The sequence below is a fragment of the Scleropages formosus genome, chromosome 14, assembly GCF_900964775.1.
Source record: "Scleropages formosus chromosome 14, fSclFor1.1, whole genome shotgun sequence".
Classification (NCBI taxonomy): domain Eukaryota; kingdom Metazoa; phylum Chordata; class Actinopteri; order Osteoglossiformes; family Osteoglossidae; genus Scleropages; species Scleropages formosus.
The window spans coordinates 1,968,692-1,987,560 of record NC_041819.1 but is presented as its reverse complement, the minus strand read 5'-3'; the positions used below and the strand labels follow the sequence as shown (position 1 = coordinate 1,987,560).

General features: G+C 42.6%; 1 protein-coding gene across 2 annotated transcripts; it reads right to left on the bottom strand.

Moving 5' to 3' along the window:
• Nucleotides 1-6,302: 6,302 nt before the first annotated feature.
• LOC108942618 (cytochrome P450 27C1-like) lies at nt 6,303-13,669 on the bottom strand. 2 transcript variants are annotated; one of them, XM_018766075.2, is made up of 9 exons: nt 13,262-13,669; nt 11,310-11,500; nt 10,523-10,722; nt 10,220-10,429; nt 9,515-9,678; nt 9,063-9,229; nt 8,753-8,831; nt 8,302-8,505; nt 6,303-6,535 (listed from the first exon to the last, which is right to left on the bottom strand). In XM_018766075.2, the coding sequence occupies exons 1-9, from the start codon at nt 13,562-13,564 to the stop codon at nt 6,419-6,421; spliced, it is 1,635 nt and encodes a 544-aa protein (XP_018621591.1). In that variant the 5' UTR covers nt 13,565-13,669; the 3' UTR covers nt 6,303-6,418. The 2 variants fall into 2 exon arrangements, with proteins under 2 accessions (XP_018621591.1, XP_018621597.1); XM_018766081.2 differs by lacking the exon at nt 13,262-13,669 and adding an exon at nt 12,932-12,984.
• Between the last annotated feature and the right edge of the window lie 5,200 nt (nt 13,670-18,869).

The window sequence follows — 18,869 nt, the reverse complement described above, 5'->3', positions numbered from 1 at the left end:
CCTTTTCTGCGCGTCGCCTGCGATCCGTCGGCGCTCTTCCTGCGCTCTTCCTGCACGTTTCCTGGAGGGGGGTTTGCTGCGAAGCAACGAGAGCTGCCTTCTCAGGGAACACAATATAAGCCAATGTTCTGTGAACATGAGAGAAAATGCGACGGTCCCCGCTATATACGTCCCTTGGCAGGGACACGTGTCACCTTGTCCCCCTATAAAGACTCTTTAAAAGGGCAGAAGCGTCCCTGGAATCGCAGAAGGACCCAAATGTGTCACAGTGGGACACGTCGTTAGTAACTCGAAATCAAGGCAGCAGGTGGTATAGTGGTTAGACTCATAAATGCAACATCTGCAGTTCAAATTTCCACTCCTGTAGTGGTGCTAAGATACTGAGAACACACACACACACACACAGAGACTTTCTGAACTGCTTGTCCCATACAGGGTCACAGAGCCTACCCAGCAACACAAGGAATAAGGCCAGAGGGGGAGGGGATACACCCAGAACAGGATGCCAGTCCGTCACAAGGCACCCAAAGTGGGACTCGAACCCCAGACCTACTGGAGAGCAGGACCTGGACCAACCCACTGCACCACCATGCCCCCCATTGCCAAGAATTCAATTTCTCAATTCACTTTTTTGCATATAGTGACACCGAGCACTGAACAAAAGATCGGAGGCATAATACAAATAAAATGTTGGCCGTACATTAAACTACTACAATAAATTGATTCAATGAAGAAAATTGCCAAGCTGCATAAAATGATAAAGAGTGGTAAGTGGGTGGGTTGGACCACAGTCCTGCTGTCCGCTGGGTCTGGGGTTCAAGTCCCGTTTGGGGTACCTTGCGACGGACTGGCGTCCCATCCTGGGTGTGTCCTCCCCCCCTCCGGCCCTACGCCCTGTGTTGCCGGGTAGGCTCCGATTCCCCGTGACCCTGTTTGGGATGAGTGGTTCTGAAAGTGTGTGTGTGTGTGTGGTAAGTGGCTCAACATACAAATCTAACATTTTAAGCTGCTTTGGAGAGAAGTTCTGGGTAAATTCTCCTTCTTCTTCTTCTTATATTATTATTATTATTATTATTATTATTATTATTATAGGTTGCTTTGCTCAACTAAATAAATTAACATCTTACAAGACAAGGGTTTTATGTTTACAATGATTTGTCTTTGAGGGTTACAAGGCATTGGGGTGCAGTGGCACAGTGGGTTGGACCAGGTTCTGCTCTCTAGTAGGTCTGGGGTTCGAGTCCCGCTTGGGGTGCTTTGCGGCAGATTGGCGTCCTGTCCTGGGTGTGTCCCCTACCTCTCCGGCCTTATGCCCTGTGTTGCCCAGTAGGCTCCGGCTCCCTGCCACCCTGTATGGAGGGAGTGGTTCAGAGAATGTGTATGTGTACAAGGTGTGATTGGAGGAAAAGCTATATAGTACATCAAAATTAATGTATTTCCCTTGCAAAAAATAATTAGAAATATTTTAATATAATGTTGGCATTTTGATTTAAATAATTATGGCTTTAGAACCAGCTGATAAAGTCGTTTTGCAAAAAATCCTCTACCCTGGATCCTTAGTGAGAACATTTTCCATTATTGGAATAAAAAGCCATAAAAATAGGCCGCTGCATGTCTTTTGACAAAGAATTTTCTTAGTCAATAGTTTAGGCTAATAATAATAATAATAATAATAAAAATAATAGTGGTGGCGCAGTGGGTTTGACCGGGTCCTGCTCTCCGGTGGGTTTGGGCTTTGAGTCCTGCTTGGGGTGCCTTGTGACGGACTGCCATCCCATCCTGGTTGTCCCCCCTCCAACAACACGCCCTGTGTTGCCAGGTTAGGCTGCGGCCCGCAGTGGCCTCAGCCAATGTGTGGGTATGGGTATGTGTCTGTGTGTGTTGATAATAAAAATATAGAGGGAAAATGTCCATGAATTATTAATTAAATTTTTACTGGCATATCTTGTGAAACTGCACATACTTTGCAGCATGGAGGCACAGTGAGTAGCGCTGCTGTTGTGTAGTGCCTGGTTAGTGCAAGGGGATATTGGTTCGATCCCCGCTCAGTCTGTGTGGAGTTTGCATGTTCTCTCCATGTCTGCATGGGTTTCCTCCAGGTGCTCTGGTTTCCTCCCACACTCCAAAGACATGCTGTTCAGGTTCACCCATAGTGTGTGAGTGTCACAGAGAGAGTGTGTTCCACTGATGTATGGATGAGTGACCCAGTGTAAGTAATGTATCTTGCAGTGTAAGTCACCTTGGTGAATAAGGTGTGTGGGCTGATAACACTACATGGAGTTTGTTGGAAGTCACTTTGGAGAAAAGCATCTGCTAAGTAAATAAATGTAAATGGTATTGTAATTTAGGGTTTTTATGTACTATGCCTGTGGGAATATTTAGGGTGCCATTGCATTTGTTTGGTTTTGTGGTCATGCCTGATTTGCTGCCATACATGTGGTTTTGGGTCAGATTTAGGATGTTGATACACATTTTGACATGGGAGGTCAAATGTTTTATTTTTCCTGCTGGCGCCCTGTGCCCATGACCTCCCGTGAGTTCTTACTTCAGCAGTTGTGCACAGGATGCCACACCATTTTTATGAGTTTCAAAAGAAATTTTCTAAAGTAATCGTTTACACCCTGCCACCTGTGGATCTGCTGTGAACATCTCTTGCAGAACAAGTCTGGCAAAAATGATTCCAGATCTTTCTGGAACACATACGTCAGCCAAAGACAAGGCTACTGTAGCTCTTCTAATAAACTCTCCCACTTTGCACACTTTGCCTTTGCTAAGCTTTTTTTACCTGAGTGTCTGGGTCAGTCAGATAGAAACTTCAGACCAAATAATAAACTTCAGTAATCATCCATCCATCCATCCATTGTCAACAACCGCTCGACCCGAGCCGGAGCCTTACCTGGTGACACAAAAGGCGTAAGGCCAAAGGCGGAGGGTATACACCCAGGGCGGGACGCCAGTCCATCACAAGGCACCCAAAGCAGGGATCAAACCCCAGACCCACCACACAGGAGGCACTGGCTGAACCCACCACGCCCCCCACTTCAGTAATCAAGTGCTTATTATTATAATATATTTTAAGTTCTTGCAAACCATATTTGCCTCGGAGTTCATTATTAGTTCAGGCCTTCAGTTTCGTTGTTTCACACTGTTCGTTTACAAATGCACTTCCTTTTTTAATAACAACAGTATGCAGTATAAATAATATTATAGGTCTTTTTTTGTTTCCAGATATTAAATACTTTTGGTACCTAAGATGAGCCTTGTCCTTGTATTACCTAGGAGAGCTAAATGTCCAGATTAAAAATATGTGGATTTCACCAGTCTCTCGGTTAAAGTAATCCTCATTATAAGGAAGACTTACATTGGAGGGGGAGGTTTTAGTCTTTATATGACAATAGATTTTTGCTTGTATAACGGTACTTCCTTCTATGAATAATAACCAAAGAATACAGTGTCGCTGTTTTTTTTTGTAATTGTAAACATCAGTTCCAATTGAACCTGTCGCCGCCAGGCAATGCCCCACAGTCTGTTTCCTGACAGCTGTTGCACAACAGAGCACTGTGAATTACACTGTTCACTTTAGTACACTGGGGGGACACACACCAAAATGACTTGTCTATAAAATTTTTGTGCTGTGTTTCAGCAGAAATTTATTGTTTTCATAAAAATATCCCAGATGTTAGTTATAAAAACAAAAACATTTTTCGTAAGTCCATCTTACTTGTATCAATATACCTACAAGGACAGAACTCTATGCTCATTTACTTATTGAGCCTTCCAGTGCGCTCCCCTTAGAGCTCTCATAATTACCCAATTACAATGAGGCTTCGAATCACGTGGTTTCGTCCGCACGCGCTACAAAACGCACGCGCTCTTGTTTTCGTCGCTGCTGCGGGTGTTTTCCTGGTGGCGGGGTTTGTCCGATTTTCTTGTGTCTTAGCTAAAATATTGTGGTAATTAGTATTTGTGAATATATATCCAAACGTTAAAACATAATTAGCATAATTTAACGTCGTTCTTAAACGTTTTTACTTCGAATTCCGTTATTTTCTTGCCGAATTTTCTCTTTTAACCACATAATCTGTAATAGTGTAACGACCTGCGCGTTACCGTGAGGTTTGGGCGGTGAAATATGTATAGTTTAAATAGATGAATTATGGGTAAATGGAATTGTGTCTAACCGTTGTGGGAACTTAGGGGAAGAAGGGGGTGCCCGCGTTTAGCAGTGGGAAAGGTAGAGAAAGTCTAAGGAGGCACTAAGCAAGTTTTGTAAGCTATCTTAGGTGTAGGAGAACTTTATTCCTGTCAAGTAAAAGACAGTGTATGGAGTAAAACACCCTTGGGTGGGTTGGTGATCTATTTTAATATAAAAGAAGAAAAACTTGGGTGTAGGTTCATAGCATAGCAGGCTAAGGCCAATGCCTCCTACCTGGGGGTTCTGGGGTTTGAGCCCAACTATCTGGCTGTCTTAGGTGTAGGTCATTGAGGAAATGGGTCCTTGGAGCAGGAGTATTATTTCCCTGTGTGTTGGTGTTCCAATGAACGGTGCTGTGTCCTTCTTTGCCCCATCTGAGCGCAGCGTGCTGTAATACTCAGGCTGTGCACAAGGGGGTCGTTTTGATTTTGCGAATGGATTAGTCACTACTATGTTACATTGATATTCAGGAATTACAATTTACAAGTAACATTAGTACAGAAACTTTGCTAAGGATTCTGTATGGTCTGGTACATGAGGAGGTCCATTGGGGGTGGGAATGGGTGACACCATGAGTTACCGCAGTGGGTGACACCAACCTTAGTGATGCCACTGAATACAGTCTTCAGTTCTTAGTGACCAGTTATAGTTCTGTGCCAGCAGATATAAGCAGAGCTCCTCCTGTATGTTGCTTCATTCTCTTCTCTAAAACTTATATTGATTCACTGGCACCAAGGTACTGTCAGCAATTGCTTATCTACCAGTTCAGTATATACGGCGTAGGCTCATATTAACTATCTGATTACATTAAGATGTGGATCCTAACTGTTAGATTTTCCCTCAAGATGAGAAATAATATCCATTTATAAAAATCTACATTTATCTATCCATTTTAAGTCTGTGGGTGGCATGGTGGTACAGCGAGTAGTGCTGCTGTCTCACAGTGCCTGGGTGGTGTGAGAGGACATGAATTTGATCCCTGCTCAGGCTGTGTGGAGTTTGCATGTTCTCCCCCTGTCTGCGTGGGTTTCCTCCCACAGTCCAAAGACATGCCATTCAGGTTCACCCTTAGTGTGTGAGTGACAGAGAGAGAGTGTATTCCACTTATGTATGGATGAGTGACCCATTGTAAGTAGTGTATCTAGCAGTGTAAGTCACCTTGGTGAATAAGGTGTGTGGGCTGATAACACTACATAGAGTTCAGTGGAAGTTAGTTGGAGAAAAGCATCTGCTAAATAAATAAGTCTGAATCTTTAGTACAAGAATGCAAATATTTTCTCATAAAAATATTAAATGATATATAAAAAACATCTAAGATCCATGTAGCCTGGTTTACTTTTTAAGTGAGAAGTTCCTGTTAGAAAAGCTAGTGATGCTTCAATGCTATTATTTTAATTTTCCCAAGTTCATTTCAAACAGCAATTGCAGCTTGGTCACTTTTCTTTACAGAAGAAGTGTTTATTAAACATTTTTAAAAATCACCAAAAGTCAAAAAAGATTTACACATGCTAAAAAAAGCTGCATGTTAGCCAGAGGTTTTACCTGATCAACAAATAAACCCCTTTGCTGGAACTCAGTCAACTGACTAATGGCTCATTAGGATCAATATGAAGTATATTCAATAAACAATTAAGTAAAAAACATAGTGAACAATACTATCCCTCCAGATTACATTGGATACATATTCAACACATTTTGTCAACGTTAATACACTTATACACTGGATAATACAATTAAAATAAAAAAATCATTCTTCTGTACAATATTAATTTTGTAAAATGTATGGAGCACAAGATTTTCCCAGAGTCATCAAAAGTTTCAGTGTCATTATTACATACAGTAACTACATCCAGTCAGTCAATAAGCAATTTGCTAAAAACACTGGAGAGTCTCTGACTGCAGTGATAACTGCAGTGTAATTCATATGGACAAGCTCTCTGAGACTCATAAGGGACAACTGTCTACAGGTTATTGTTAAAGACACACTGAATACTGTTAATTGTGATTGTGGCCAATTCATTAAAAATTGACTAGATTATGACTGAAATAATGAAATAGCTCAATGTATAACTGATTAACCCATTATTACTGTTGTGTTTTGAGAGGGATGAATGAACCAAGTGAAGATAAAGGAAACATTGCGGAGCTGTTTAGAAAAGGCAATTTTAGGGTAGCAACTGTTTTTTTTTTTTCCCTAGAAGTATGGAGGGAAAACATCAGCACCTATTGTCGGTCCACAAACTTGAGGTTGATGGGTGCTCCAGGGGTGAGCAGCCCGTGGGTTTTGGCATGGACCTCTTCGGTGAGAGGGGACACCTCAATGCTGAATTTTTGGATGAGCTGGAAGAAGACACAGGAAAAAAGAATTACTACTATAATTACTACTAGATATTGTTAATGAGCTAATCAGCCTGTCATGATCTGTCGATCAAACTGGACAACTCACTCATTTTACCTACTTTCTCAGCTAAGAGTCTGGGAGTGATGATAGACTTGAGTCAATCTTTCTCTCAGCACATCGAAGCCACAACCCGGACCTGCAGATACATCCTGCATAACATCCGCAGGATCTGTCCTTACCTCACAACTGACTCTGCCCAACTACTTGTCCAGGCCATGGTGACATCCTGTCTGGACTACTGCAACTCTCTCGTCTGGCCTTCCTGTTACTGCCATCAAACCTCTACAGCTGATACAGAAGGCTGCTGCCCGAGTTGTTTGACTTGCCTAAGCGTTCCCATGTATCTCCTCTACTCGTTTCTTTGCACTGGCTTCCTATAGTTGCCTGATTCAAATTCAAGACCCTGGTTATGGCCTACAAAAGCATCAGCAGAACTGCTCCTAGATATCTGCAAGACCTGATCATCCGCTACACCCCAACCAGACTGCTATGCTCCTCCACATCTGCTCACTTGGTGGTCCCGTGCACGAAAGGTAAAGCACAGAGGTTCTCAGTTCTGGCTCTGTTGTGGTGGAATGACCTCCCCTTCTCACTCAGAACTGCTGAAACTCTGTCCACGTTTAAAGAGGATCTGAAAACTCACCTCTTCCAGACTCACTTTGCCCATGATCTTTTAAGCTCATATAAGGTGGAAATGTTCATGCACCATAACTTTGTGATCATGCCCAGATAAGCCTTTACGGAGCTACTCCTGTAATGTACGTAAATGTTTGTGTATATCAAAGAAAAATAGTAGGAAGCTGATCAAGAATCATCGGTATTCTGAGTTTTACGCAGCTACTCGTGTGATGAACATTGGTGAATGGTGGAAAGAAGCAAACTAACTGTACTTAAGAATCACACGTCTGTTATGTCTCTCTTTCTCCTAATGTAAAGCACAAATTGTATTTTCTATAAGATGTATGTCGCTTTGGAGAAAAGCATCTGTTAAATGAATAAATGTAGGATATGTACTAGGCCACAGGCTGTGCCAGATCCTACAGTGGTTAATGGACATTCTGAGTGCGAATGTCTGTGCTTTGTCTGAATGTCACTGAAAGAACCACAAGTATCAGCCAGATGTTGGGAAGAGTTTGGAAAGAGGCTGGTGGCACGTGAGCCAAGTTAAAACTTATCTGTTCTGCTCCACAGGACTAATTAGAAAAGTTATATGCTGCTTCTTGTCCTTTTGTGAGTCAGTAAAGATGGTTGTGCCAGTTTGCTGTCATATCCTGTGATGTGACTAGTTGTTACAGAAATGTAATAAATTGCATTTTTATCCAATATCTTGTTCAGGCTTACTGTACCGTAACAAGGGTACATATTTTGGTAAAACTTGGTTAATTTCCTTGAGATTAGAGCATATAAGCAACTTTTGGTAAATATAGCATTTTAAGTGTGGAGAATTGAGGATTTGATATCTTCCGTGTTGTATCATTACACAGGGAAATTAGAAATGGTTGTGTCTGTGTCATAAGCATAGATTTTCATGGCAAAGGACAATAAGTAAATGCTGGTATTTAACTTGTGTTGCAACTGTTCCTTCGATTTAAAAAATACATAAATATTGCTGTCATTGTGTACTGGAATTCTTGACACGTTTTGTTTCCTAATATTGTAACTAAAGGACAAAATATCATAAAAGAAAAATGAAACACTTATGTACCCGAGTGACGGCCAAGTGCATCTCCAGTTCAGCTATCCTCCTGCCCACACAGCTGCGGATGCCATAGCCAAAGGGGATTGAGCCAAAGTTTTCCACACGGTCAGCATTGTCTTTGCGTATCCAACGATCTGGCCTGAACTCGTTCGGTGCTGGAAAGCACTCTTCATCCATTGAAGTAGAATAATGGCACATGGCCAGCTGAGTCTGGGAGTGGAAGAGCAAGAGAGAACATGTTTATTAAGGTCTTTGACAGCTACATTCCAAATCATCCTTGGGGCTCTTCCTTCAAAGATCTAGAGGTGTACATTATGAAAGGCAAGTTGAGGTAATGTACTCAGAGTGATTTCTCCTACATTAGTTCAGCAAGAGCTTCATCTACTCCAGGCTCACATAACCTGTGCTATTGAGAAGGTGAGAGCAGACATCTGACACTGTGTGCCCAGGTACCTACCCCTTTGGGGATCAGGTACCCGCCCACCACAATGTCCTCTTGTGTAACTCGACCATTTCCAGGGAGAACTGGGAACAGCCTGGAAGCAGGGGTAGGAGAACAGAGAATGGTGAGAAGGAAGAAAAAAGGTGGTACACATAAAATCAATCCACTGACATTCACGCTCCTCTCAGGAAAAACTCCAGTGCTCCAAGCACTCCAGGATAATAATGTGGTCATGTAAAGAAAAGACCAGAAAGCAAAAAAGTCCTCTTAACCAGCAGCAGATTCTTGTTCCAGAGTTTTTTTAAAAAAAAGGTGGAAGACACACCTGAGGGTCTCTTTCACAACTCCTCGGATGAGTGGCATGTGTGCAATGTCTTCGCTGACTGGTATCTTCTCGTGCCCGAGCTTCTCCACCACCTCCTCATACACCTGCTGCTGGATTTCGGGGTGTCGTGCCAGCAGGTAGGTAATCCAGGACAGTGTGAATGACGTCTGAGGGAGAGAGAGAAGAGGCAAGAAAGGCAGTTGGATGCAACCGGAGCATTGTGTAATAGGTTTAGGCAACTGTTTTTGCCAAACACTTAATGTGTTTAACTTAAATAAACTGAATAAGAAATGTTGTCTCATGCTACCTGTGTACCTCTTGCAAAGTATCTGTCCCTAGTGTTGTACTCTCCTTTTCCACTCATTTGCCATCCCTTCTTAACCAGTTATGTCTTTCTAGCCTTAGCTTTCCACCTTTGCTCCCACCCTCTCTGTCCACCACCCGTTCCTCACTGTGTCCACTCCAGCAAGCAGCATCTCTGTCATGTTAGCGTAGATTTCCTCCAGTGACATCTCCCGGGTGACCAGCATGTGGGTGAGCAGACCACCTTTCACCTCCTTCCCTGCGGCCACTCTCTTTTTGATCTCTGCCAGCTTCTTGTCAACATGGATTTGACCTGCAGGTACACAGATGGACAAAAAGGCTTTGTTACAGGTTTTCTACTGTAACAGGGCACTATTGTCAGGGTAACTATCAAATGTGGATGGAATTTGGGAATCTGCAGGATCTGCCAGGTTCCCAGGCAGTAAATCACTGAACAGTGCATAACCCGCATTCTACATCCCTCTTGGAGACTTCTAATCTGTAAGGAACACCAGGGAAAAATTAACCCATCTGTTGGTCAAATAGGCCTTCCTTAAATTGTCTAAGGTTGGTTGCCCATGTTTTAATTAAAAGACACGGAGACCAAATTCACACGAAAGCTTTGTTAAAAAAGTTCTTATTATTTTTGCTGTTGCCTCATTTGTTTGGATTAGAAAGAATCAAACATCTTCCTTTATCTACACCCTGTGACCTCAGAAAAATACCTCATCTTTACACTGTTTGTTCAAAGCTCTTTTCCAATGCACACACAACTCACAACCCAGGGTTTTTGTCATCCTACCCCTTCCCCAACTGCAGCCTCCCCGGCTCCTGCTCCCTGACTTGATGCTCACTGAATTTGAAGAGACCATCCCAGGAGCTGCAGAACTCCTCCCAGGGCTTCGGCAAGACTGGCCGCAGCCACTTGGGAATTGCGCCAGCGTACATGGTGGTCTTGAATGAGCTGAACATGAGGTGCAGTGCGGCAATGTACTCCAAGCTCTGCTTTGGAATCTCTTCCTCCAGGCAACCTAGCCGACACTCGTACAGGATCGTTGACACACCTAGGGAGGAATGGAATATAATACATTTTGAAGAAAAAATGCGGAGAACCAGACGTCGACCAACCTAACTGTTTTTTCAAATCATCTCCTCACCCTCCATGGCATATTTAAAGAAGAGGTCGTTGACATTAAGCACAGTCTCTCCATCGGCCTGTTTGCTGCGAAGCGTTCGGATCCTGCTTATCAAGTCCGTCACCACTTCGTTCACATCATCGGAGAAGGCGGCCACGTCCCGGGGTCGCATGATCAGCTGCCGCAGCACACTACGCATCTTCAGCCAGTCTTCACCCTCCCTGTAATACGGCGGGACATAAGTCCGACAGCTGTGGGTGTGAAAATAACAGCAGGGCCCCCCGCACCCACCGCCTCTACCACAGAGAGGAATGTCAGCTGTCACACATGAGATCCTCAGCCATCCAGACTGTGGCAGAAAGGGTAGCACCTTTGGGTTAAGCTGTTCAAATTGCATTGTTGTGAATATATATATATATATATATATATATATATAAATAGAGGGGCAGCACAGTGGCACAGCGAGTAGCGCTGCTGTCTCACTGAGCCTGGGTGGTGTGAGAGGACTTGGGTTTGATCCTCAATCAGTCTATGTGGAGTTTGCATGTTCTCCCCATGTCTGTGTGCTCTGGTTTCCTCCAAAGACATGCTGTTCAGGTTCCCCCCATAGTATGTGAGTGACAGAGAGAATGTGTTCCACTGATGTATGGATGAATGACCCACTGTAAGTAGTGTATCTAGCAGTGTAAATCACCTTGGTGACTAAGGTGTGTGGGCTGATAACAGTACATAGAGTTCCTTGGAAGTCGCTTTGGAGAAAAGTGTCCGTTAAATAAATAAATGTAAATGCAGAGGAGAGGATACTCACGCAGAGATGAGACCTGTTGATCGCCCCCTCAAGTCACGGTACTCCTGCCACGATTCCATATTACCACGCTGGGGAGCCGTGCCCTCAGACCTTAGGACTTGGGCCACCATGTCCCGGTCTGCGATGGACACCACTAGCTGTGGGCCAAACCGGGATTTGAAGATCTTACCGTACTTCACCCTGTGCTCCAGCTGTGGAGAGAAATTGCACTGTGTTAACATCATTCACAGATTACAGCTGAAACCGTAAAAATGTCAGTGGCCTCCTCAGTGTGTCCTTGGAAAGTTCAAGGCGCTTGTCCTACCATATCTCTTTATAACTTAATTCAATTTATATTAACTCTGTTACATAATCATTTCCGCTGTTACCTGGTCCGATATAACACCGTGAGGACACTAAGACTGCTTAATGAAGTGAAGTGCATGCCAAAGGAATTAGAAAACCAGCCTTGAATGTGGTTTCCATTTAATGAGCATTTAGACCAGGCACAACAGCAGCAACACTGCTTGCTAATGTAAGGAACAAATCTTGTTAAGGCTCACAAGGCTTTCCAAGTGTCCCGGAAACCCCACAAATTCAGCAACGTGGTCTTCATCCAGCGCAGAGCACCACTTTGTGACTTTTAATACGATTTGTTTCATAAGCTATAAAACAATGGAATTAGCGCCCACTGCTAACACCTATTAAGCACCTCATTAAAAGAGCTATACTCCTGATTATTTTTGGGTAGGTGTTATAGGGCAGGTTTAGGCAACATTTTTTTTTTTTCCATTATTTGATTGAATATGTTGGACAAAAAAAAACAAAAAGAAGAATGTTGGTAATGTGGTGACATGTGGAGCACTGGGGGGGAGAGTAGCAATGGAGTAGCTACTGATGCGTTGAAGAGATGCAAGTTTTAAGATGGAAGAAAATTTTCTTTCACTGCTAGAAAGCTTTCTTACGATGGTAGAAGGATATATAGCAGACTGAAGGATGGAGACCTGTGGAATGGGAGATTAAGCGAAGCTATTTCTCTCTCCACATGGATGGAGCAAAACTGGGTTTCAACCACCAGACAATGTAATGTAAACAAAATACTTTTAAAAAGCGATATAACCTTTCCATGTTCATAATGTGAGCAGCTGCGTTTCAATAGACAAGAAATGCAGGTTTCTTTGGAGGTGCAAGTGTTGTACTGAAGTATAATAATTATTTAACGCTTCAGATGATCGTCTGTCTTCGTCGTGTTCACTTCACAAATAGCTACTTAATGCACATTCGCGATTAATTTACACTCCCTGAGGCGCGCAAACAGAAAAGGAAAAAAGTGAGGATCCCTTCTTGTTCAGGATCGCTGTTGTTGGATTCTTCATTTGGAGTTACTGAGTGAAAGAGCATTACGTCGCGATCTCCTTAGTTCTTAGAAGAAAAATGTCGAGATCTGCAGAAATACGTGGAGAAGGCGGACCTCCGAGAGAGCACCCCGACACTGGTAGACAAAGGACTCGCCTTCTTCGCCATTCATACTGTCGTCACTGTTTATTACCCCCCCTTGCCATCACACCTACATTTACATTAACTTTTATTCATTTAGCAGGCGCCTTTCTCCAAAGCGACGTACATCTCACATCGGATCGCACCTCAGAGTTATAATTCCGTCCATTTAAATGTACTGTTGTAGTTTAGACAGCAGGAGATCGTCATTGAATTATGTGGAGGGCTGAAAAGCCTCGACAACCGGCGGGACAAACTTTGTTCCCTCCCGCCGGCGCTATTACAAAACGATAGGCGGGATATTATGCAATTCCCGAAAAGGAAGGGCTACCCGCCGCACGTGCCCGCTCGCCGGCGCCGCACGGGGGGCGATCAACGGGCGATCAACGGACCTCACACTCTGTACACGACCACTGAAGTTTAACTCGTGGCGATCCGTGTGTGCTGAGCGAGTGAAAATTAATGTGCACACGCACCTGTATTTCGTGGATGCGGCTGAATCCGTCCCGGTAGAAGAACTCCAGGAGGTTGGCGATGGTGCTGGGACCTGGCATCTCGTTGATGTTCTTCACCGCGTCCCTGTCCTCTCGGGCCGCCTCCTCCAGGACACCCGGCGCTTCCAGGTCTGACTTGTGCAGCAGACTCCCCTCCAGGGCGGGCAGGCTCCTGCTGGGCGACAGCCTGTGGAAGTGTGCGACGAGCAGGAAGGAGGAGTCCCTCTCCGCTTCTGCCAGGAGCCTCTTGCTGAGGAGGGCAAACATGCTCTTGTAAAGTGCCATGCTGTCAAGAAGGAAGAGCGATCCCCAAGTTGAAAGTAACAGAGGAGCAAGTTCAGAACTTCTCACAGGTCTCTGCGTGGATGTGAGCCTCAGGAGCAGAGCTGCTCATCACCAGCCTGATGAGTCCTCCTCCACCGGTGGCCTTTTTAAACCCACTTTCAGGGGTGTGGCAATAAGGGGAAGGACTTTTCAGAACATCCCCTTGGTGAAAAAAGAAAAAAAAACACATGCACACACACACACACTTGAATCCAAACCAAGAGAGTTACATCACTGAACCAGCTAATGCCCGTCCAGGAGTCTCACATTTCCTCAGCTCACATGTACAAGCCTCATGTGCAGCAGGGAATGTAATGACTTTAATTAATCATGCCAATTAAAATGGGGAGTATGATTAATTCTATTAATATATAAACAAAACTGTGCTGTTATCCCCAAGAAAATATTGTAATATATGTAAATGTTATCTTTTTTTTTAAATCCAAGGGCAAGCAAAAAAAAATTGGTTGGAGGGTATCGGGATTTGTCTATCCTGTGTTTAATGCACCTACTTGAATGATGAACATCGGTGCTGCAAGTGGTAGGTAACAAACTAGGTTTGCTTGAGTCACATGTCTGCAGTTACGTCTCCTTCTCTCAATGTAATGCAGAAATTGTACTTTTGCTGAGATGTACGTTGCTTTGGACAAAAGCATCTGCAAATGAATAAATGTAAATGTAAATGTAAGTAACATTATGTCTAGAAACAATGTATGGAGTAAAATTGTGCATTTTAAAATGGTCAAATAAAAAAAAAGAAATAGCCAAGCTGTGAAATTTGTACTTTATGTAGTAATTGTAAATTGTAATTTACCCCCCGACACCAAACTTCTTAAATCACTGAAAAATAAAGACAAAAAATAAACTTGATTGTCAGATATTTTCGGAAGGAAAAATGCCTTGAAAATCCAAAGACGTGAATTGTTTTGAAGCTTTTAAACCTTTTATGACTGTGCATATTAATTACAAACAATTTCCACACACACACACACACACATTTTCAGAACCGCTTGTCCCATACGGGGTCGCGGGGAACCGGAGCCTACCCAGTAACACAGGGTGTAAGGCCGGAGGGGGAGGGGACACACCCAGGACAGGACACCAGTCCATCCCAAGGCACCCCAAGCGGGACTCAAACCCCAAACCCACCGGAGAGCAGGACTGTGGTCCAACCCACTGCGCCACTGCACCCCCCCGAATAATTTCCATTCAGATGAATTGTTAAGTGCATCATAATAGCGGCAGTCAACTTGTCAGAAAAATAAAAAAGAAATATGAGCAATTGTTTCTGGATCCAAGGCTTGTACGTAACAGCAGTTATGTAGGTAGACATGTTCATTTCCTCCTGATATCAGCAGGTGATTTTGGGTGTCAGCAATTGCAGATTTTGGCTCCAGACAGGTTATTCACTTCCACAAAATTATGAAACCCAGCTACTGAGCAAAAAAGCACACGTGAAGAAAAAGGTGCCAGTGCAACCACTGGTTTTCAACAGTAATGGATGAGAAGTCTTAGCCACTCTGGGCACGCTACCACAGTCCCGGGAAAGTGATTTCAACCAAGATTTATTTTATCCACAGTTCTAAGTAGCAAGGTCAATTAATGAAGGAGTCCACATGACCAAACACTTAGGCTTTCCAAGAAAATCTCAGGGATTATGTTTTACTAAGTACATTTTCTGGACAGCACTGCTGAGGTACTGTCTTCAGGCAAATTTGATAAATAAGGATATGAATGAACATCTAGTCTGTCTCAAAACCTGGACACCTGGTTATTATATGTAATTTATCATCTTGGTATGTATGTATTTATTTATTTATTTAGCTTACTTTTCGGTGAGGTGATGAAGCACATTTCATCTGTCTTACTTATACTTGACTTAATTTACATACCATATCATCCCATTTTATAAAATTCATCTGAGTTGGCAAAGTTATTTAAAATATTTCTTCAATATCTTTTAAAAAAATTAAATTTTGACTTGGTCTTTAAATGTCAGAATTAATATAAATATAGATTACTTGCTTTGATTTACCTAATTGCTACTATTCGGATTCACCCAAAATGTCCTTGTAATTTAGTTTTTTGAGTTTTTACATACAGGCCATCCCTGGGGTACGAACGTTCGTCTTGTGTACAACCCATAGTTGGGTCCACACACACACACACACACACACACACACACACACACACACACACACACACACACCTCAGTCTCCTGCCCGCTCAGTATGACACGGACTACATTGCTGTTAACAGTGTCTAGTGTGTGTAACTATATTTGGCTGTAACTTTTTTGTTTTTACCCTCTTAACCGTGGCACCAAAGTGTAAATGTGATGCAAGTGATGGTGATGCATCAAAGAAAAGGAAAATGATCATGACTGAAACTAAAGTGGAAATAATAAAGCTATCGGAAAAAGGTGAAATGCCAACGAACATTGGAAAAGCAAACAAAGTTTCTTTAATGTTTTATATACCAACACACACACACACACATGCTCCCTCTCCTCCTCCTTCTCTCTCTCTCACTCTCTCTCTCTACTATAAAAATTGCTATAATATTTATTATTGTTATCATTATTATTATTATTACTGTATTATTATTTTAAAGATGTTTTAGGGTATCTGGAAGTGTTTCTTTAATGTTTTTTGTGTATAGAAAGGTACACGATATACTATATACTAAGACAAACATTTGGCTAACCAACGTTACATATGAACCGTACTTAACTATTCTGATTTACGTACAAATTCGACTTAAAAACAGATTTAGGAACGGGACTCGTTCGTAATCTGGTATCGTAATCTGCCTGTAATTTTTTTTAAACCATTTTCTTTAGTGCTAACATCCTGAGTGTGATTCAGAAAGGAATACTTTGTTCATTGTAATTGTATACTTTGTCCGGCTCAATTTTGTGATTTCAACCAAAACAATATTGACACAGCAGTAGTACCACACATTTGGGTACCGTCATGTGTTCAGTTAACCCTTGTTTTGTCTCTATTCTAAAGCTTTTATATCCTTGCAGTCTGCAGGACGATCTGTCTGTCCTTCCTTCTTTAGGCTCACGTAGACTGATTGCACTAATTAGCTTCTTTTCAGCACCTAGGTAGTGTTTATTGTAATGTTAATTCCTGAGCTCTCTGGCAAATAGAGGATCTGAGTCAGCTATCTGCTTCCAGGAATGCAAATGTTACATCACAAAGTATAAATTTAACTTCATTATCTTTAAATCGGGGGGTGGGGGGTGCGGGTCCTGCTCTCCAGTGGGTCTGGGGTTCAAGTCCCGCTTGGGGTGCCTTGCGACGGACTGGCGTCCCGTCCTGGGTGTGTCCCCTACCTCTCTCCAGCCTTACGCCCTGTGTTGCCGGGTAGGCTCCGGTTCCCCGTGACCCCGTATGGGACAAGCGGTTCTGACAATGTGTGTGTGTGTGTATCTTTAAATCGGGGGGTGGGGGGTGCGGGTCCTGCTCTCCAGTGGGTCTGGGGTTCGGGTCCCGCTTGGGGTGCCTTGCGACAGACAAGCGGCTTCGGCCAATGTGTGTGTGTGTGTGTGTGTGTGTGTCTATCTTTAAATCAAGTGATCCAGATAGAAGATATCACACACACACACACACACACACACACACACACACACACACACACACACACACACATTGGCCGAAGCCGCTTGTCCCAAGCGGGGTTGCGGCAGACCAGGGCTTAACGCGGCAACACAGGGTGCAAGGCTGGAGGGGGAGAGGACACACCCAGGACGGGACACCAGTCCATCACAAGGCACCCCAAGAGGGACTCGAGCCCCAGATTTTGATCAAAATTCATTTCTGCTCAGTAGAGTTACTGTAACTATATTTAGTATATTTTTAACTTATACTGTATTACCATAACTGTCTTTTTAACTTATACTGTAACTTATACTGTCTTACCTTAACTGTCTGTGATTACTGCATAAAATTTGTTAATCACCCCATTGTGACCAATAAAACAATTAACTGACAGCATAATAAATTATGTTGTTTATCACTGCAAGTGTGTATGTCACTTATCTTCCCTCTAAATTCATTCTGCTCAGCGGCCTGTACAGAAACCCCAAGGCTTTGCGCTGTGATTTGTTTTTCACCCTTTAATTCACCTCTTCATCTTCTTCAGCTTCTGTTATCATGCTGCATGGGTTACATTTACTGCATCTGCTCAACACACTGCTCTTTTTTGTTATCTTCCCATTTGCCCAGATTATAGATATCACGGCTAATGCTTGGATCTGTTTGCACATGGTTAAATAATGTGGCACTTGAACTATCTGCAGTATTCTGAGATGGGCAGTTGTAGAAGATATGTTGTAGAATCCAAACTGCCAAAAAAATAAAGACATGAATCTGTTTTGATCTGTTTTACTTGTCAATATGTTCCTTTGAGTAACAGGCAGTGGGGTCCTGAAAATCACAGAGGAACTTCATAATTCAACCCCTGGTGTGACCATTTAGGGTTTTGAACATGTAGGTGAAGATCAAATTAATTAATTCATTAAGTTTAAATCAGTTTATTCAGAGGGCTGTAGAAATTAAACGTGTAGGAATTTTTTACATTTTACTCACTTGTTTATCCTCCAGTGAACCATTTATGGCCTTAGTGTCCCATGTGATAGGTAAGTAATAGATGTCCTCAAAACAAAACAGGATCGCTTTGAGATCTCTCTCCTATTTATGTATGTACTGTATATAGTCAAGTTTAAAACACTGAGTACCACATTTTACATGAAACGGTATACTGCACAGGCATTTTACAAAAACCCACATCCTACAGCAGGTTTCAAATGTCTGGCTGTGCCTTCATAGCCGTAAGGTCTATGAGCATGATACCTAACACCCTCACTTTTCTCCTGCTATTCACACTGGTAGACAGAGGCTTATTTCAATTCTTGATTTTCATGCCACCTCTATGACATATTAAATTACTCAATTATTTAGTGCTGCTTTAGTTTTGCTTTTGTAGTCAGAGGAAGAATTTGGAATATATTCAAAATGAATGTTGAAATTTCAGAATGCATTCTTGCAAACATCTATTGAAAGCAATTTAATGTGTAAAGTAAGACTGCAATACTGATAAAGTACTGTTCAGCTGTTTCAATGGTTTTGACACCTAAAAAAGGAATAACTGCAAGATATACAGAGGATATGTGATATACGATTATTCAGTTTATAAAGTACAAGCTTATTAGCTGCATGCAATTTATGCCATTGCAATCAAAAGGAAAAAATTAGAA